The 22,035-nt window shown below is 32.0% G+C and overlaps 1 protein-coding gene and 1 long non-coding RNA gene across 2 annotated transcripts in view; one reads left to right on the top strand and one right to left on the bottom strand.

Moving 5' to 3' along the window:
- Positions 1 to 13,645: 13,645 nt before the first annotated feature.
- Positions 13,646 to 20,232, bottom strand: IRX2 (iroquois homeobox 2). Its single transcript, XM_053714404.1, has 5 exons — positions 19,552 to 20,232; positions 17,357 to 17,759; positions 15,719 to 16,405; positions 14,859 to 14,926; positions 13,646 to 14,313 (listed from the first exon to the last, which is right to left on the bottom strand). Exons 1-4 carry the CDS (start codon positions 19,786 to 19,788, stop codon positions 14,883 to 14,885), a joined length of 1,371 nt encoding a protein of 456 aa, XP_053570379.1. The 5' UTR covers positions 19,789 to 20,232; the 3' UTR covers positions 13,646 to 14,313; positions 14,859 to 14,882.
- The window catches only part of LOC128660509 (uncharacterized), a 24,623-nt gene continuing 22,554 nt past the window's right edge, over positions 19,967 to 22,035 (top strand). The window contains exon 1 of the long non-coding RNA XR_008402539.1: positions 19,967 to 20,246. This is a non-coding gene — a long non-coding RNA (uncharacterized LOC128660509). The remainder of the gene's footprint in view (positions 20,247 to 22,035) is intronic.

Raw genomic sequence — 22,035 nt, 5'->3', positions numbered from 1 at the left:
TCAATAAAATATAAAAAAAAAAAAAAAAAAAAAAACATTTGTTAACAAGTTATAAGAAAAGTGTAACATAATGCAGAACTTGCAGGTCAGACAGGTATGTGGTTAGTTGAGAGAGTATTAATTATGATCTTGTTGTGAACCACAGTGAACAAAAAATACAGGATGACTATACAACTAAATAATAACTGGGGATTTGTTTAGTGAGGCTTGGTGGAAAGATTGTATGGAATGCAGACAAAACTTAAAGGAACATTAAACATAAATAGGAAGCTGCATTATAATGTAACTTTATATCTGAGAAGAAATTTGCAATGAATAATGCAGCTTTGTTTTGTCAAATGAGCATGCTTTTACTTTTTCTTCACAAATTTCCCTGTCTCCCAGAACAAAGAAACCCTTGCTAACCAATCAAAAACTAATATACATATATAGGATGTGATCATGAATTGTTGTTTGTGCAGGTACAGTTACAGGCAGAGACTTAGGGGTAGCCCTGTCCTCTTCCCTTAAGGTGGTTTAGCACTGATTCAACTTTATTAATGAATAATTAGCTATTAAACTGGTATTTGACCTGAACCATTTCCACTCCTGTGCTGAGCTGTTTTGGAGTCTTTAAATGCTTCTCACAATAAGCCCTGTTGTCGGTTATTTTTCAGTGAGAAACCTACACATATTATAAGCTGTTATTTTAATCACACCCAACAAATTCATATTATATAACTTTGATGTGTACATAGGGGCTCCAATGAGACTATACTCAAATAAATATGCATTAATTAATGCCAATTATTCACCAATATCACAGTAATATCACAAGTTTAGTAATCAAGGTTACACATAATGTTTTGTGTTTTTGTTTTTGTGTTTCTAAACTCTATAGACAAACAAGACGACAAGTTCATAGCCTTTGGATATATTTAAATAACTTTGATTTGCAGTTAGGGGCTCCCTTTAGCCTCTACTCAAAGTAATGCACATTTATTAACACCAGGTGATCACTCGGTGATTTAAATGTACAGTCCTGGCCAAAAATATTGGCACCTCTGCATTTCTGTCAGATAATGCCCAGAAAATTGTTGCAATTTTTGGAGTTTTGCAGGGAATGTGTCAGATTTGGCTATTTTTCTCCACTTCTTTGTGTCATACTAATAAAAACAAGAGAAATACACATAAGAATGTCTAATGCAACACTTTTCTGGCTGAAGTGGTGCATTATCTGCAGAAATGCAGGGGTGCCAATATTTCTGGCCATGGCTGTATATAGGTGCTTTATTTTAAAGAGGGATTATGGGATTTATAATAAATGGTTAGAGGGGGGGTCCCTAGGCCTTTTTATGTCATATCATAATAATGGGTATTGGAACATTTTTTTTATATATTATTATTTTTAAATAAACTTTTAGTTTAACATACCCAAGACACACATATGGTCGGTCTTAGGTGTTTCTAGGGCTTAAGGGTACTGAGATTGAGGGGTTTGAATATGTACCCCTCTATCGAGCTCCCTTAAAGGCACAGTTTACTCAAAAATGTTCTCCCCTTTAATTTGTTCTTAATGATCCATTTTACATGCAGGAGTTTATTAAATTGTTTACAGGTATTTCCATTACCCTTATATTGGCATTTTAAATAGTTGATTTAGCCTGTGGTATCCCCACCTATCTTGTGAAAGTTTTTTGCCTTAAGGCCAAGCTATGTAAACACAGCCAGTAGAATAATTTACTCTCAGTGGGGTATAGAAGAGATAAGGTGACAAAAAAAAATGTCAATTGTTCTCTCCAAGTATAGGTGATTGGTTAATGGGCAGATATACGATAAAGAAGCATGTATATGTACACAATGTGATAAAATAATGAGATCCGATTATACCTACAAGCTCAACCCATTTTATTAGGTTGTGGCTTCAATATATAAATACAAAATATATAAATACAAAACCAGCTAATTCATATACACAAATAAACCTTATAAAACAAATATTATACATTTTTTACTCTGCAGCTGGTAAAAAAAGTAATTGGAAACGCATTAAGGAAAAAACTATTTTATAGTATACTGTCCCTTTAAGCTCCTAGCTGCTGCATGTACTTCCAGGTCTCCTGGGCATGGGCCTGGTGATTTCACCATGGGGCTGATGATGTCACTGGCTAGATGAGCTCCAAAAGCACCAATTTAATTAAGGGTGGAATAATATTTTTATTTAGAGGTTAATTGTCAGATAATTAAAAATTGGGTATTAATTGTATTAAGAGAATTATTAAGGTAGATGGTAGTAAATCAAGTGGTAATTTGTTTATTAGGGTGACTATTAAGGTAGAGGGTAATTAAGGAAAGGAAACTCATTTCATAAAGAATGATAGAAAACAAATTTAGTTTGTTACTTTTATGTGTGTGTATTTATGTAGGTGTATATGTGTATGTTTATGTAGGTGTATGTGTGTGTGTATTTATGTAGGTGTATATGTGTATGTTTATGTAGGTGTATGTGTGTGTGTATTTATGTAGGTGTATATGTGTGTGTGTATTTATGTAGGTGTATATGTGTATGTTTATGTAGGTGTATGTGTGTATGTTTATGTAGGTGTATGTGTGTGTGTATTTATGTAGGTGTATATGTGTATGTTTATGTAGGTGTATGTGTGTGTGTATTTATGTAGGTGTATATGTGTGTGTGTATTTATGTAGGTGTATATGTGTATGTTTATGTAGGTGTATGTGTGTATGTTTATGTAGGTGTATGTGTGTGTGTATTTATGTAGGTGTATATGTGTATGTTTATGTAGGTGTATGTGTGTGTGTATTTATGTAGGTGTATATGTGTGTGTGTATTTATGTAGGTGTATATGTGTATGTTTATGTAGGTGTATGTGTGTATGTTTATGTAGGTGTATGTGTGTGTGTATTTATGTAGGTGTATGTGTGTGTATTTATGTAGGTTTATGTGTGTGTGTATTTATGTAGGTGTATGTGTGTGTATTTATGTAGGTGTAAGTGTGTGTGTATTTATGTAGGTGTATATGTGTATGTTTATGTAGGTGTATGTGTGTGTATTTATGTAGGTGTATATGTGTATGTTTATGTAGGTGTATGTGTGTGTATTTATGTAGGTGTATATGTGTATGTTTATGTAGGTGTATGTGTGTGTATTTATGTAGGTGTATGTGTGTGTGTATTTAAGTAGGTGTATATATGCATATTTATGTAGGTGTATGTGTGTCAGTGTATGTATGTGTATGTGTATATATGTTTATGTTTGTGTGTGTATAGGTGTGTGTTAGTGTGTAGGTATGTTTGCATGTCTGTATGTATGTGTACATGCAAACATTGTTTATTAATTACTTTTTATTCATAGTTATATACTGTACTTCTGTAGATTTCTGTAGAATATCTTGATGATAATAATTATATTTACTGAAGGACTAATGAAATCTGCATTAACCTCTGTGATAATAAGTTACATGGTTGCAGATGTGTTCTAAAAGAAAGCCCTTTTTCTGTCAAACAAATGATCCTGTACTGGAATAAAATAGATTGATGTAGGATTGTGAACTGTGTCATTGTCAACAAATAGAGCAGTTGGAATCAGTAAGCAATAAATCCCTAATTATGGGATCAGTTGTGCCCAGACCTGCACTTCCTGTTTTTTTTTTTTTTGTGGATTTTATTTTTTTTTAAATGTTTCTTTGAGGGTTTTTTCATAGGCATTATATATATATATATATATATATATATATACATATATATATATATATATATATATATATATATATATATATATATATGTGTGTGTGTGTGTGTGTGTGTGTGTGTGTTATTAACAGTATAATGTCCCTTTAAAGAAGAGAGTTGTTAGTAGTCTATTTATGGTATTATGCTAGGCTAAACAAAACTTTTATTTTTCCCCTTTTTCCCCTTACTGCATTATCATCAAATGGAAGATCCAGAAGTGAGGATATAAAATGTATGCAAACATTAGCTGATCTGATACTCCTTGTCATGCACAAGTATACTTGCTGCCTTTAAAGTTTTTTTAAAGTTGTGTTAAAAAAAACCAAAAGACACATATTACATGCATGTGTGACTTACTTTGCAGAATAAAAAGGTAGCATAATAATAATAATAATAATAATAATAATAATAATAATAATAATAATAATAATAATAATAAAATAAAAAAACAACATTGTTTCTATCCATGGTAAAATAAGCGTTTGTACTTAGTTGTTATATAGTAACTAATCCTGTTCCTGGGATGGGACAAGTCCTAATAAGCAAAAAGGAATGAGTGACAACTGGAAAAAAAAATTCTTAAGCTGTAGAACAACTTAATATATGTTGCTTAAGGGCTAATAACCATTTGTCCAGACGTCAAAATATATATAAAAATGCAGAGCAACACGTTTAAAGTATTTAGAAATGAAATCGTTTAACCTACTTAGGAGCCAACACGTTGTAGAAGAAGAATATTATCTTCTGTCGTTGAAAGATTAATTTTCTTTTTTAGTTTGTTATATGTTTTATTTTCTAGCACTAAAATATATATAACTGTTAAAAAAGTGTTTATTGGGGAGATTTTTCTTTCCTTTAATGCTTCATTTTCCAAGTGTGAAGTGGCGTCACTCCTGGGAATAAAACCAAGACTACAGAACGACGTCCAGCAACACTTTAGGTCTAATATTAATTTCCTGCTGATTTCCTACTTTTCGGAAAGTTACACAGCAGGAATCATTTAACAGAGTTGGACTCTTCTTTCGCCTGATATATTTATTCTGAAGTGAAAATCTAGTAGAGAAACACACAGAAACAATAATCCAAATAAACCCTTTTTTAGTAGTGCAGATCATACGTCCAGCAGGGTCTAAAACGTTGCATTATTATAACCAGGACAACAATTTAGGATCAGGACATAAACATAAAAATGAGGACGATTAAGAAGGGGACAGAGTGGATAGTTAGATTGATAAATAGATAGATATAGATAGATAGATAGATAGATAGATAGATAGATAGATAGATAGATAGATAGATAGATAGATAGATGATGTTAGACAGAGATAGATAGATAAATAAATAGATAGATGGATAGATGATAGATAGATAGATAGATAGATAGATAGATAGATAGATAGATAGATAGATAGATTAATAGATAATAGATGGATGGGTGGGTGGATGGATAGATAGATGATAGATAGAATATAGATAGATAAATAGATAGATAAATAGATAGATAGATGATAGATAGATAGATAGATAGATAGATAGATAGATAGATAGATAGATAGATAGATAGATAGATAGATGATAGATAGATAGATAGATAGATAGATAGATAGATAGATAGATAGATAGATAGATAGATAGATGATAGATAGATGATAGATAGATAGATGATAGATAGATAGATAGATAGATAGATAGATAGATAGATAGATAGATAGATAGATAGATAGATAGATAGATGATAGATAGATAGATAGATAGATAGATAGATAGATAGATAGATGATAGATAGATAGATAGATGATAGATAGATAGATAGATAGATAGATAGATAGATAGATAGATAGATAGATAGATAGATAGATAGATAGATAGATAGATAGATGATAGATAGATTAGATAGATAGATAGATAGATAGATAGATAGATAGATAGATAGATAGATAGATAGATAGATAGATAGATAGATAGATAGATAGATAGATAGATAGATAGATAGATAGATAGATAGATAGATAGATAGATAGATAGATAGATAGATAGATAGATAGATAGATAGATAGATGATAGATAGATAGATAGTGATGATGGATGGATGGATTTATTGATTGTTGGGTAGATGGATGGGTGGGTGGATGGTTGAAAGGTTTATTTGTTCAGTAGTTAGAACTCAGTAGGATATGTGGTAATGTTAGTATCCACAAAGATAATAGTTACCCAAGACTTCATTCAAACGCGTTTTCATGTAACAGTTAAAGGAATATAAATATCAATAATGTTCAGAAATACTGCATTCATTTTACTGGGGATAATAGCCAATAACCCGGTGGTTCCCATCAGTTGGTCGAACAAGTAACAATAATTATTCATGCTTTATCATTTGAAATTTCTGGTAATAGTTTTCCTCGTTTAATTTCAGGCCTTGTGACAATGTTGTTAGTGCTAAATAAGCATGGAAACTGTTAAGCTACCTTGCTTGGTGTTAAGTGTTCAGAGGTGATTATATTTGCCTTGTTGAGCCTTGTAAAAACCTGACTTAGTCATGTAAACTTATGTATAAGCAAAATAGAAAAAAAAGCTTCAAAGGGTCAAAAAAGCCTTTGGGGATTTATACTGAGACGCCAGCAATAGATACTAATCTGGCTTCTGAATTCTCACTATATTTGTCTAAGTAACTGGTACCAGTAAAACTTTTAGAGGTTGAGATAGTAGATTGATTCATTGTATATCTCCTCCGAGATTTCTGCCTTTGTTATACTCGTGTCAGAATTCTAAAGTCAATGGATGTCTGTTGGTCCAATATGCTATGGGATGAAGTTCAGGGTGGTAATTTGAGATAATGATTTTGTAACAGACTTGGGCAGACCTTGGGCAGGGAGAATTGAGAGATGTTATCACTCCTGCATTCCATTTAAAATGCAGTTTTTTTTTCATTCTCCTTGTTTACTTCCAGTTAGTCAAAACTACATTAACATTCCATACAGGACTGCTAAGGAGAATCTTAATTAGTCTTGATACTGTTGTGCAAGAGGTTTATTCATTGTACTCTTAACTAATGGTTGCTGTCAGTATATTTTTTTCTCTTTGGGGATATCGTGTTGTATTGCAAGGCATGACAGAAATGTAATGTGTATGGCAAAGAAAAAGTAGCAGATCAGGCATTGAAGGCCTAGGCAGACTCCAGTGATATCTAATGGAGAGATGATTAGTGCTAATGAGAGAAACATACAAAATAACTCTCCTCCTATCTGCTCAGCATCTCACACCTTTCAAAGTCCTGGTACTAATCATTTGAAAAGCAGACAAATACACTGACTCTTTCACATCTAGGCAAATAATACTGAAATCTAGCAAATTAATTATTAATGGGTAGGTTTGTGTGTTATCAGATACGTGGTTCTTTTAGTCCCTGTGCAGAACAGTAAAGTTTATAATATATATAGTTTTTTTGCATTCATATATCTTCTCAGCGTTTTCTTTCTTTTTTTATCTTATTCCTCTTTATCATATAATATAAGGCATTCTTATGAAACTTTAAGTAAAATATTCAGTACTGACAAACATGTTATGAGCTTTACATTGTATATGGGATTGAATATTTACAAACTCTTTACCTTATTTAAAGGAAACAGTTTTAATGTTTGATATTAAAGTGGAAATTGTGTATTGGTTGTAATTCTGTATGTTATTGTGACACATAACAACACATTTTCCCTTGCTATAGATGTAAATTAGACTTTTTTGTCCCTTTCAATATCTATTCACATCTATGGATAATTCATCGTTGCCCTTTATGGTGATCTGCTTATGTTTAGAAAGTACTTCTAAAAGTAATCAAGTATAAGTTTTTATTTATATATATAGATCTATACAAATGTATATATATATATATATATATATATATATATATATATATATATATATATATATATATATATATATATATATATATATATATATATATATATATATATATATATATATATATATATATCTGTTTATTTATATATCTATTGCCTACCAACCTATAGTATGCTAAAATATTTGACTTTACATAGCTAAAATATTTGGCTTACATAAAGCTTCATCTCCTTTGAGCTTTGATATTGAGAAAGTGCTACATTTTTATTTCAAGTTCTAACATATTAACCCATAAACAGGGGGGCTCTCAAAACCTATAGCAAACAAAATGCTATCCTAACAACTCATTGATGTGGTAAAATCTGTAGAAAGTCTGGCATGCCATTCGTTACCAATTAGTTTGTACGTTTGACCTGTTTCAGCTCTGTTAACTGTTTGTGTTTGTGCTGTAGACTGCTTCCTTTGATGTGACAAATTGTGTATAATCTAAAAACGACTTTTAGTGGTGTGAAAAATTCAGACCATGATGTCAGAACTGTCAACCTCTATTATTTTCTACTATATATTTCTCAAGCCATCAGAACAAAGAATAGTCGTTATTTAAAATGAAACTGCATCTAAGTCAACTGATTATAATAATAAATAACGTTTTCTTTGCATTCTCCATAATAATTTAAATTCTAGCACGTGTTCAACAATTTCCAAACCTGTTATAATTAGACCCAGTTATCAGTCACTTAATTTAACTCTTTCACTGCTAAAGAGGGCTGCAGGACCTTTATACTAACCAATGTGTTAGTGTGTGTGTGTGTGTGGGGGGGGGGGGGATGTACAGTGTATCTACTCATAATCTGGTGTCTGTACACAAATCTTCACTTACTGTAAAAAAAAAAAAAAAGTTTCCGGTATGCTAATTACAGGTTTCCTAATGCACTCATCAGCATTACCCAGCTATGTACTCAAGAGAATGCTAATTCTTGGTAATTAATACTTCAGGCATGTCATAGACCTTTAAAGAGATCAAATCGCTTTCTTTGTATTTTAAAAATAACATTTAAACTGGTATTTTTAATTAATAGTGTATTCAAAACAAGGCTTTTGTTCTTACTATGCACTCAGTGCATTTAACAAAACAATAGCTATACTAAAGGTGCTGGTTTTGTAAGTGTACAGTATATTTCTGCCACTAAAGAGCCTGCAGCATATATTTATGTGCTAGTCTCTATGGAAGCTATTGTGATTCGTTACCATGTAATTAAACAGTTTGTTTTCATACTTAGATCTGAACTTTATGATTAGAAAATTACTACTAGGTGTCTTTATGACTCTATTACAGTCTGCTACAGTAAACTAAGTCAATTTACTACAGCATTGAGTCACTCTCTCTTAATGTCAATCAGTTACAATACAATGCAATAATAGAATAAATTAATTTACATCTCAATCAGCTAATTTATTTTCATGTCATAAGCAATACACTGCAAACTAGTTTACTAGTGAATAAGTGTTAGAAATGATAACATTGCCATTCTTCTATGTATGCAGTTTAGTGACTATGTGCAAGTGTTTGTAGCTTTTTATGGATCTCAAATCGACCATTCTTCTTCAGTATTTGAAACGTTATTCTTCTTCGTTTAATCCACAATATGAACTAATTGTATAAGTTGATCACTACTTTATCTCAACAAAGATATACTGAATACAACGTCTTTATATATATATATATATATATATATATATATATATATATATATATATATATATATATATATATATATATATATATATATATATATATAACATTTCTCTGTTTAATAAGGACCATCATATATCAAATGGATCCACTTTGAGGTATGTTGTGTAATATAGCACTGATAAGAAAGGGTTAAATAAAAGAAAGCAGGCGAATGCACAGGTTAAAAATATGTAAAAACGTCAACATCAATCATACGTTGAAGTAAAAATCAGTCTAAATAGCAATACTGTTTGGACGTACTGAATAATAATAATAATAATAATACATTATTATTATTATAATTATTATTATTTAATGGCCCATATCTATTAAAATCGAAAAAATATGCTTGTCTATGTAACTTCATATATTCAGCTTGTCAGTTGTTTTGTGTTTCTGCTGTCCTAATGCATATATTTTAATTATAATATTGAATAGAATTGGAGTGTAATGAAAGCCAAAAAAAAGTGTTGTCTTTTGTTCCTAAACTGTAAAAGAATCAAAAATGTTCCTAATATACTGTAAACAACTATTAGGGAACAAATATCCTTTTGTTTGAATCTTGGGAATTAATAACGTCCTCAGAGTTGATCCTAGTGTATAAACTTTTTTTTTTTTTTTTGGGGGGGGGGGGTTGAATTGAGGCAAAAACTTAACCACAAAGCTAGCTATCAAATTTGTTGTTTATAATGATACACCTATCTCTTTATTTTTTTAAAAAACTTTGCACTTTTACCCATGCCCTTGCTCTGCACAGGACACTGGTTAAAAAAAGATGCTGCCTTGCAATTCCAGGTGCTGATTGCACATTTCGTGGTTGGACTGCAAGCAGATATTGAAGTCTGGGGTAATGCAGTTATAGGTTAAGAATCTAACCCATAATCAATTTTATAAAAATAAGTTTTCAACTATAACATTTAATAAACGAACAAGACCTTTGTGTTGACGTACATTGGCAAACAAGGCCCATATGCTGAAACGTAATTGTTCTGTAAACAGGTTTTATAGCATTTCCCTGAAAAAGGTGACCTAATATAACAACAATTTTATTATTTTATTAGTGATGAAATAGGTTATAGCAAAACGAGAATCTTATTATTATTATTATAAAGTTTACCATAGCTTCAACTGTTTTTAAAACACTGTAAAGGGACACTGAACCCTATTTTTTTCTTTCATGATTCAGGTAGAGCATGACATTTTAAGCAACTTTCTAATTTACTCCTATTATCAAATTTTCTTTATTCTCTTGGTATCTTTATTTGAAATGCAAGAATGTAAGTTTAGATGCCGGCCCATTTTTGGTGAACAACCTGGGTTGTCCTTGCTGATTGGTGGATAAATTCATCCACCAATAAAAACGTGCTGTCCAGAGTTCTGAACTAAAAAATAAAGCTTAGATGCCTTCTTTTTCAAATAAAGATAGCAAGAGAAGGAAGAAAAATTGATAATAGGAGTAAATTAGAAAGTTGCTTAAAATTGCATGCTCTGTCTGAATCAGAAAGAAAAAAAATGGGTTCAGTGTCCCTTTAATGGCTCCTTTGGCTGAATAATTATTTATAGTAAACTGAGCTAAAATTCTACACTTCAAAGATATTAAGTTATATTATTTTACCCTGTTTCTCCACTATATCACTCAAACGTGCATTTTTTATAATAACTACATTAATCTTTTGCTTATAGTTCTCAACACTCCAGACTAAATTGCAATTACTGAAATGCCAGGATTATTTCAGCACATAATTCATTAAAAGTTATTTTTGAAAAAAGGCATACAAAAAGTAATACATTTGTTAAAGTATGTTACTTGGCAGTTTTTGTTGTTGTTGTTGTTATATTTGCTTGCACAGCACCTTTAATATTCACATTTAGAGTAGAAAATCATTTTTACCACGTATTATGTACCTATTTTATTTTAATTCCACAAAATTAAATTTTAATATATAAAAAAAAAATCTGTTTTATTGGACTTAAAAAAAAAGTTATTGCTATTTTATTTTAGTAATATTATAACTTTTGCATTTTGCCTACATAAAATTCTAAATGATTTTAAATCAATATTATTTAAACACTAAGAATGCTTCATTCATAAACTAGCTTTATGTTGTGTTCTCTTTCTCTTAGATCTCCCCCCCCCCCCCCCCCCACCCATTCCACTTAGGGACTTCTAATACATTTATTTACACCGTGTGGGTTTAACATATTTTGTCTCACATATAGGTGAGACGTTTTTAAGTTTCAGAGGCAATTGGTGAACAGCTTTGTAGAAACAATAGGTCTATTATTTGGAACAAATGTTGACTTTTGAAGAAAGCTCAACCTGACCAGCCAGGGATTTTGCAGAGTGCTGAATGTGCTTCTAGTCTAGTTCCTCCAGATTACAACCAATCATTTCCTCTGACACCCCACCTGTGATTAAGAATTTAATCTATGAAAAGTAGAATGTAGACTGAGATGTTGTTTAAAAAATAAATAAATGTTAGGAATGTAAAAAAAAAAAAAGTTTACGTTATTACTTAACCTCTGAAACATCTAAATGTAAGATCATATTTACACGTAAGTTAAAATCAGCATAAAAATGTATATTATGCAAGTTTTGTTGTAGTGTACATGGTATTAAAAATACATATTAAAAAAAAAAAAGATTTCTGATTGTTATTCTTTAGTAGGCTGTTATAATATGTAAATTAAATGTATTCTATGTGTTAATAAAAAAAAAAAAAATTGTTGTAACTCAGGATGAAATGTCTAAATGTTTTATTGGTATCCTTTAGATCATCAGTATTAGTAAACCTCATCTATCTATATACTTTATGATTTATATTTAATCACAGTGAATTCAATAAAAATTTGCTGCAAATGTATGATGTTATTTGTATTCATATGCAGTATAGATGTTTGGTCTTACTTAAAAGTCCACTCGGAGTAGTTATTTTATTAGTAAAGAAATATATTTATCTCCCATTTACTACAATTAATTTAATAATTAATAATAAAAAGAATGTTAAAAAGGTGAACATTCTTACATTATATGCTATAACCTAAGACCATTAAGATCATATGAACTATTTGTCCCTATATTTAACATTACTAAATCACACACACGTATGTATTTGCATGTGTGTGACTTAGTTACTATACTGTATCAATCTGTCTGTCCACACACACATATATATCATTTAACGTCTTTCATTATTCTTTGTGTAACAGTAAGGGTGTAAAATGCTGCCATCAAATCAGCTACTGTTTAAAAAATGATTCCCATTACATTTTCCCCTTCCTTGAGTTAAAATGTCTTTTTATTCTGCTAACTGCATCTCCAGAAACTAAGATCACTTTCAAATGCCCTTTTTAACAAGATCAGAGCAAAAGGCCACTAATTTTCACTGAACAAAAAGCCACTAGAGAGAGATCCGTTTGTCAATATCAACTGGTCCAGCAATTTTCCATCTTCACACTCATCGGCCTATCTGAGCTGGCAGATGTTTAGACAAGATTTTATAAATTGTTCAATATCAGCCCATAATGAACCCCAACTGACCATTCTAAACAACTAAACGCAGACAGGATCTCCCCCGCTGGGATCTAATAATGCTCACATGCAGCAACATTATTAATCATAGAATAAAATAGATGAGGCTCTCGAAAAATAAGTGTATGATTGATTAAAGGGCAATCTAAAACGCTATTATTCTTGTTTTATTACCTTATGTTATATTCACTCAATTTATCTTTGTGGGAAACAAATGCTTGTTTTTTTTTTCTCTTCAGGAGCCACATAACATTACCTCTGTTAGTAATCTAGAGATTATGAGATAGGCAACAATGCATTGCTTAGTGCCAGCAACATTACCTTGATTCATTCAAATTGTTTATGTATGTATGTGTATATATATATATATATATATATATATATATATATATATATATATATATATATATATATGGCAAAGGCCCATTGCTAATATGTATATATATACATATATAAATATAAATGAATATATCCAAAGATTGTATGCCTACTACTAAGATATACTGAGTAAAATTATCACATACGAATGTCTTTCTCTCTCTATTTTCTTTCTTTTTCTTTTTTCTTTCTCTCTCCTTTCTTTCTTATTTCTTTTTCTTTCTCTCTATCTATCTCACTCTCTCTCTCACACTCTTTCTCTCTCTCTTTCTTTCTCTCTCTATCTCACTCTCTCTCTCACACTCTTTCTCTCTCTCTCTATCTATCTCACTCTCTCTCTCACACTCTCTCTCTCTCTCTCTCTCTCTCTCTTGTTACCTTCATTCTGTAGATAGGTAGCTGAACAGACACTAAAGTGCATTAACCAGACTAATCTGTGTTTATTTACATTTAAGGATATAAATTAGTAAAGAATACTGGTCGACAATCAGAAAATTTATATTCAACATATTTTTTTGTTAAATAAAAACCAGGCAGAATTTATTTACAAAAAGTTTTTTTCAATGTCTTTGCAATACAACTTGCATAAATTACTATAAGCTTTTTTTTTTTAATATCATCATTACAAAAATAAATATCAAATCTGTTTATGTTTTCATAATCCCAACTTTTTAAGTACTCCAGTTCATTCATGTCTTGAGTTATTATTTCTTTCCCATATTTTGTCAGTTTTGAACAATAGTTTTTTGTCTTTTTTCATTCACATCTTTTACAATAAATTCTATCACACCTATAGAATATATATCGTGGCAATGAAGCGATCAAGTCAAGAATATCCTGAGAAAAACAGATTGTTTTGCAAAAAGTCACAATATACATTAGGGCATCTATACTATACCAATATTTTCACATATGTCGAAAGGGTACTCTCCTTAATTATTTTAAAACAGTCTGATTTAATAGCGCTATGTGGGTCTTCTTTTATACAGTGGCACAAGATGTGATCCGCATTTAGATTTTGTTATATAGATTGGGGGGAGTTGATGGCTTGCTGACATTTTTTCAAAGCAATTGTGACACCTACCTGTGAATTAAGGAAAAAAAATCAGATCACTACAAATTCTTTTGGTACAAGTAACACAATATACAGCAAAAATTCTAGTGAAAAATATAATGTACTCGGGCTTTTTAAATTTAATATATTGCTACATATACCTTAAATAATAGTATTTTAATAACAGTAATACCTGAGTATGTACTTCATTAAGAAACAAAGAAGTCAATAATTTTACATACATAAATAAACAATATATATTAATACATGTATTCATTTGTTAAAAAAATATTTTGGTAAAAAGCACATCCAGGTACAATCTTATATAAATTTAAATTAACAAAAAAAAATTGCACATAAATAAATACATGTAATTATATGCAAATCACATAGAATAACTGTATTGTTGCTTACAGTTATGAAAAATATGATAAATTATATGCTAAAGTGCTATAATGAGTATTTAAGCACGATACTGGTTATAGTACTAGATATAAGTGCAGGTTATAGTTGTAAAGTATACATTAGACAGTCCCACATGATCAGGGCAATAGTAAAAAAAATGTATTACTTACTTGCAGTGCTGTCTGTTTGCACTTCTATAGGTATTGTTGTACTCCTACTGTGCAGACTTCAGTGGGATCTGTCAAAATATAACCGTCAGTTAGTCACAGGACACAGCCAACTAACTAGATTAGATGTTCCAATTCTCAAATGGACTAAATTCCCAGCCAGGATATTATAAAGATGCATTTAGTACACTCTTTGGTTTTCTATTAATGTGAATAAATCTAGAACCTGTAAGTGGTGTGTGTCAACAACATAAGTAGCATGTCATTTTATTTTAATAGATTTTTACATCGATCTTAAGTGCAAATTTCTAATTTGTTTCAAACGATGTTTACACCTTTATCTGAGTTAATATATTTCTAATTGTGTGTGTGTAGTTGTGTTTGTTTATGTAGGTGTGTGTAGGTGTAGGTGAGTGAGGGTGTGTGTGTAGTTTTGTGTGTGTTGTTGTGTGTATGTTTATGCAGGTGTGTGTGTGTAGGTGCAGTTGTGTGTGTGTAGTTGTGTGTGTTTATGTAGGTGTGTGTAGGTGTAGGTGAGTGAGGGTGTGTGTGTAGTTGTGTGTGTGTGTTGTTGTGTGTGTGTTTATGTAGGTGTGTGTGTAGGTGTAGTTGTGTGTGTTTATGTAGGTTTGTGTGTAGGTGAGTGAGGATGTAGGTGAGTGAGGGTGTGTGTGTATGTGTGTGTGAGAGAGAGCGAGAGAAAGAGAGAGATAGAGAGAGAATATTAAAGAAGGTTGTGTGTGTGTGTTATTCTGAAACAAAAAATCAAATATATTATTACGTAAAAAGTAAAAGGATTAACATTTATGGTTACACTGATCGATTATATCATTATTAGCTGTTAAAACGAGCATTACTCCTACCTTTTTTAGATTCATAGTTTGATGATCTGTAGTGCTGGTCTATTTGGTTGCTGGCAGTTTTTATAGAGTCACTAGAGTGTTTGTGTAGGGGGCTTGTGTTTAAAACTGCTTGACTTAGTCCCTCGCTTGAAGTCACTGCTGAATTATACCGTAAGATTCCTTGGCTTTGCAATGCAGTGAAATTGCCATAGTTCGTATAATTGCTATAAAAAGGTGATGTGTAATAAATATGCCTTCCAAGCAGTGAAGAAGAAGGATAAGGTGAATTGTGAGGTGTAGATGAGGAGGTGGCTGACGCAGTACAGCTCTGTCCCATATTCTGATGCTTAATGTCTGACGTGGCTATTTCTGCCAGTGACCACAGTTTGGGTTTATTGACTTGTGTTTGCGAACTTGGAGAAATCCTATTGTCCAAAGATGACTTATTTGAGTTTCTAGGGCTCCCTTCGTGCTGATGGTTCAAAACAGGTGCTTCTACTCCAGTGAGAGGTGATGAGGTCACTGGTTTAGTAGGGAGGACTCTGTCTTCTTCATCCTCTTCCTCTTCATCATCATCGTCCTCATATTTGTCCTTAGATTCTGTACCAGATTCACAAAGATGGTCCCTAGCTCTGCAAGGCAGCTTCTCCCCATCTGACTCTGCAGAGCACGAGTGATCTGTAAGGGAGTCCACGTGCAAACTAATACCTAGACATGGCAGAAAAATATGTTATTGACAGAACTTTGTAAATGCAAATAAATAATAATAATAATTATATAAATATATATATAAATATAAATATATATATATATATATGTGTGTGTGTGTGTGTGTGTGTGTGTGTGTGTGTGTGTGTGTGTGTGTGTGTGTGCTAGTTTTAAGCTAAAATATATATTATTTCAATACTTTATTATGGTGTTATGGTTTATATGCACTAATATAATAATTATAATGTTGCCTTTAACTTCATTTTTTAAGATATTTAGTTTTACAGACAGACAGACAGACAGACAGACTGGCAGACAGACAAATAGATAGATGTCACACATAGTTAACTAAAGGGTGAATAAACGTATCTAATGGGTGCAGTAATTATCATTTAATTAACAGAAAGTTTAAGGTCGTGGGAAACTAAACTATTACTCATAGCTATACTAAATTTCGGTATAAAGAGTCTGCAGCTAATCATTAAGGGTTATATCACAATCCATCAGAAAAGCTGATCAAATTATTTTTTTTTACAAAACTCTCCATTTACTTTAATGATGCATTTTATAGAAAATAAGTAGATAAGCTTTCCTACAGCATTGTGATCGCCCCCCCTAGTTAGGTATGTAATGTAAATGTACATATGCAAATTGACCTATAAATCTTATCCATAAAATGAGCCAGATGTAATAGACTGTATGTACCATTTTCACGGAAAACAGGGGGAGTTGGTGTAGTTTGGGGTGGGAGAAATGTTGGGGGTAAACACTGGAGGGTCTTGTGTCCCTGTCGCATTAAACTAGACTACCATAGATTAACAAAATGCTACTCAACGTTTACTATAAAGGGATTTGATACGAAGTTGTTAAATCTTTACTAAATGGTCACTTCAATATGAGAGAGGTTATGGGGTTTGGCCTATTTTATTCGTTGATGTACCTTACACTCACCTTCGTCCTCTGCAGATGTCTCATTGCTGTCATGCACTTTTAAATGCTCATCCTTTCCTCTTTCTCCATCGCCTTCGTCTTCATCCTCATCTTCACTTTTAGTCCTAGGTGCCCAGGTCATTTTGTTCTCTTTCTTGAGTCTCCTCCTGGCGTTGGCAAACCACGTGGAGACCTGGGTGAGGGTCATCTTGGTGATAATGGCTAACATGATCTTTTCACCCTTGGTTGGATATGGGTTCTTTCTGTGCTCCTGAAGCCAGGCCTTCAAAGTAGCCGTGGCATCTCTAGTAGCGTTTTTCCTATAAGCTGGGTCATTTAGTTGGTATGGATATGCTGGGCTTCCATAAGGGTGATAACTAATAGCCCCGGTCATACCAGTGGTGTGTGCATCGTAAGGAGAACCCTAAAAAATACAGAAAATAAAATATGAATTTTATTTATGTTCATGATTGGAATAACATCAATTTTCCCACATCAATATTTTGACATAATTTATAAACCATGATAAGCTACTTTCGCACCAAATTTGTTCTTATTTGGCCTTTTTCTAAAGCTAAAAACTTCACTTCTGTTAAGAGTCATTACATTAAATTTAAACACACATAAAATCTAATTTCTACTACTGATTGTGGTAAGAAGAATAAAATAGACAATTTAAAGGGTAGTTTATTATCAGAGATCTACAGGTAGATTTGATATAAATCAGTTTTCTAAATAGCTTCAAAAGGCAGGTTCTTTTACTCTTAAATAGTATATAACAATGGCCTCTCTGAGCGATTCACTGATCTAATGCATTGTAAAACCAATTTGCAAATCAGAAGATATGCATGGCTTAGAATTGTTCAAATGCAAGTCAATTTGCATTTTAATTCGGTCTTTAACGTTCAAATTGCCATTATTAAAGTTTGCATAATGTTGGAAAGTTAAGGATATGATCTAAGTAACTAAACACAATTTACACGCCAAGTCAACCTCTTCATATTATCTCAGCTTTTTAGGGGTTATATATAATATAAAACAAATTACACAGTGAAAAACTGAACCTATGTATAAAAAACATTTTCATCTGTTGTTTTTTTTTTTAACTATTAAATTTACATTAATCATATAATGTGTAAGAGGAAAATAAATCAAGATAAAGCATTAATTTCTATGTTAATTATATTTAAAGAGTTCTCTAATATTTTAAGTAAAACAAACAGTATAGTAATTCATTAATATTAACACAAATAAATACAACTAAATTCTATTTTTTTACAAAGAAGTCTAAGCAAGTAATATGATGTGTCTACAGTTTAAATTACCTATCCAATTATTAAATTAATAACCGCATTGCAAATTTAGAATCACATTTTCCCGAGATCATTTTTATGCAACAAAAATCAAATATTAATTAAAACTTCAATATGACTAATCATTAAAATGAATATCCGGCCTAAACTATTTTTTTATTATTATATTTTGATCATTTTATCAAATTGATTACGATTAACTGTGCACATAGTAGCGAATAATGTGTGTACAATCATTTTACAGCTGAAAGAGCACATTCAACTTAGTTTAAAAATCAATTGTTCGATTTTGAGAAAGCTTACATTGTTTTGAATATAAGAGTTATTGAACCAAATATGTTATAAGTGTTTGCAAATATTTAGTTGCCGAATACAAAAACAAACTGCCCAAATAAAAGAAAACATTAAATGCCTTAAAATATGGGGGGGGGGGGGGGGGGGATATGAGGAATGGGGAAACATTTATTATGTTACATTTGCAAACTGGAAATAGAAATGTATCTATCTAAAGCGATTCTTTTCAACTAGATTGTCAAACAAAATTAGTGCTGAGGTTGAAAAGATTTTAAATGTATTTAATGTTTAATTATTTCAGGATAAAGTCTTAACATTGAAATAATCAAGTCATACATTATTAAATAATCCATTTTTTTCTTAGATCACAATATTTATTTATTTTATATAGCTCTATTGAATGGAGGTCTACAGTTTTTGTAGACATGAAAAAAAAAAATGTAGGAGTCTCAAATGAATTTTAAAAAAAAGTACTAAAAACATCAAAAGGTTGGGAACCACATAAATGTAATAGATGTGAAAGATAAAGTAAAACAAACAAAAAAGTTAGAAAAAGCAGTGAAGTGGCACTAGTGATAAGAGGAAATGTGAGTGTTGCAGACTTCTTACCATGTAAGAAGGGAATCCGGTGGGGTCGCCTGAGTACTGCAAGGGGCTGCTGAAGCCTGTGGCTGCCTGGGCGCTGAAGGCAGCAGACCCTGGGTAAGGGCTGAAGGCTGATCCTGAAGAGGACCTGGCCAGTTCCTCGCTTCTAGGGGCAGCCAGTGCTGAAGCCCCATAAGCAGGGCAGGAATAAAGAGCCAACGAGCCAGGAGGCTGGTAGAGGTAACCCTGAGGATAGGACATTGCAGGTCCCGGTTGCTGCAGAACTGGATCACCGGTGCTGGTTGACTTACACAAGGATCAGGGTTGAAAAAAAGAGGAGGGGGCTTTGGGGTGGAGGGGGGGCGAGGTCAATAAAGACAGCGCTTCTGCTCTTATTCTTTTTCAGCTGTGGCTTCTAGCTTCTGTCCTCACTCATGCAAGGAAATAAAGTGTCCTGCCTCCTCCACCCTCCCCTCTTGTGCACCCACCACCACCAGCCGGAGATCAATCTATTATGTGTGTGATCATTTAGAGTTATAAATCCAATCAGAGGATTATTCAAAACGGTGAGTGTGATCGAGGGGAGAAGCAGATCATGAAGTGGAGAAAGGGAGAAGAGGCACTGCAAGGAGTTGTAGAGCAGAGTGCTCTAGGTGATCAGGGAAGTAAGCTGCTGCATAAGGAGCTCCTGCAGCCAGCCAGCTCCCCCAGCGCCTGCTGTGAGTATGTATTTTTTTAGGAGGAGGAGGAGGGTGACTTGTGGGTGGATTGTACGGGGTGGAGGGGGGGGGGGGGTATGAGTATGAAGTGAGGAGTTGAGGCAAGAAGCAGCGCTGGAGTTTTCAGAGGGACATTGGAAAACGGAGCTGTCCATCACAGCTTTGTCATCTGCATATCCATTGTGACCCGCCCCCCACCTCCTCCTTCACTGCTTGTGAACTGAGCAAGGGAGGAGGAGAGCCAGGCTGGCTTTTGTATTGTAAGTAATCCTCTCTCCATTAGCCAGTCAGCACTTGCTGGGAAGGCAAAGCAGCTTCTACAAATGATTCTTATTTCTCTTATGTGTTTACACTTAGGTGATTCTGGGGAATATAACTTATATGTGTGGGTGTGTATATATATTGAATCTGTTGGCGCTCTAGAAATACCTAATAATAATAATAATAATAATAATAATAATAATATATATGCACTGATATACAGTCTAACTAATTTATCTATCTATCTATTATATATCTATAGTTTACACACATATATATGTACACATACACAATATATACATATATATATGTGTGTGTGTATATATATATATATATATATATATAGTGTGTGTGTGTAATTTGTAGTGTACATTTATAGTAAAAAACATTTATTTTTAAAAATAAGTTAATAAAAGTTTGTTTAAATAAATTTACTGCATCATACCGTGTAATTATATGCGCTGTAAAAGTGTATTTCATGTATAAAAGGAAGAGACATTTTCTCTAATGAAGAGGTACTGTGTGTAGAAACACTATAGATTACAGTGTGTTTATGTGTAAATGAGCTTAGGTGGATAATTAATGCCAGCAAAAAAAAAGAGTAATAGTTACAGTAATTTAAAAGTTAAATCCTCATTTATCTATTGTTCCATTTGCAAGCTTTGGTTGCTAGATCTAAAACAGCAATAATACCTTCAAAGGTGACACAGTTTGACCTCTTTACCGCAAATAATTCACAACCTGATCCAGTTTCCAAGGCAAATTATACAGAGCTGAAAACACACTCAATTTGATTAATAAGGTATGAGAAACAAATATTTAAAAATAAAGGGTCATTTTGTTATACTTTACACCCCAAAAAGGATATAACTGACACAAAATAAACATTCCTATAGCTTTATATATATATATATATATATATATATATATATATATATATATATATATATATATAGATATAGATATAGATATAGATATATATATATGACATTCTATCAACGAGATACATTACAATTTATTTGTTAATAAAGACTTTATATATAAATAAACGTCTTCAAATCGTATTATACATTGCATCCCATCCGTTCTATAAATAATTTTAAAGATACAATTCTTAAAAGTGACACTTTTCTAGATTTACTCCACAGAGATAGATCTATGATTTGACCTGTAGGAGGTGCACTCATCCAAAAATAAAACAAGACTTGGTGGACAAATAACCAGCCTGACTTGGGGAAGATTTTACCCTGCTTGTCAATGCTGTGTGTCCTCATGAAATGCTAATCTCAAGACATAACACAGAGAAATGTCTGTCTATAGTCACCTGTCCAATAGTTTAAGAATAATGTTTAAATCGTTAAATACAGGAATATTATATTTAGTGGCATTTATATATTTATGTTTAAGTACTAATCAATTAAACTCATAGCATCTGAAAATTACATGCATCCTTGTATAAAATGCATTCATAATTTATATTTAGCATTTCAACTTACTGGTGTTTGGGAGAGGAAACTAGGTCATTTTT

Source organism: Bombina bombina, chromosome 5, assembly GCF_027579735.1.
Source record: "Bombina bombina isolate aBomBom1 chromosome 5, aBomBom1.pri, whole genome shotgun sequence".
Taxonomy (NCBI): Eukaryota; Metazoa; Chordata; class Amphibia; order Anura; family Bombinatoridae; genus Bombina; species Bombina bombina.
Note: the sequence above shows the minus strand (reverse complement) of the source record. Positions and strands in the feature narration are given on the sequence as shown.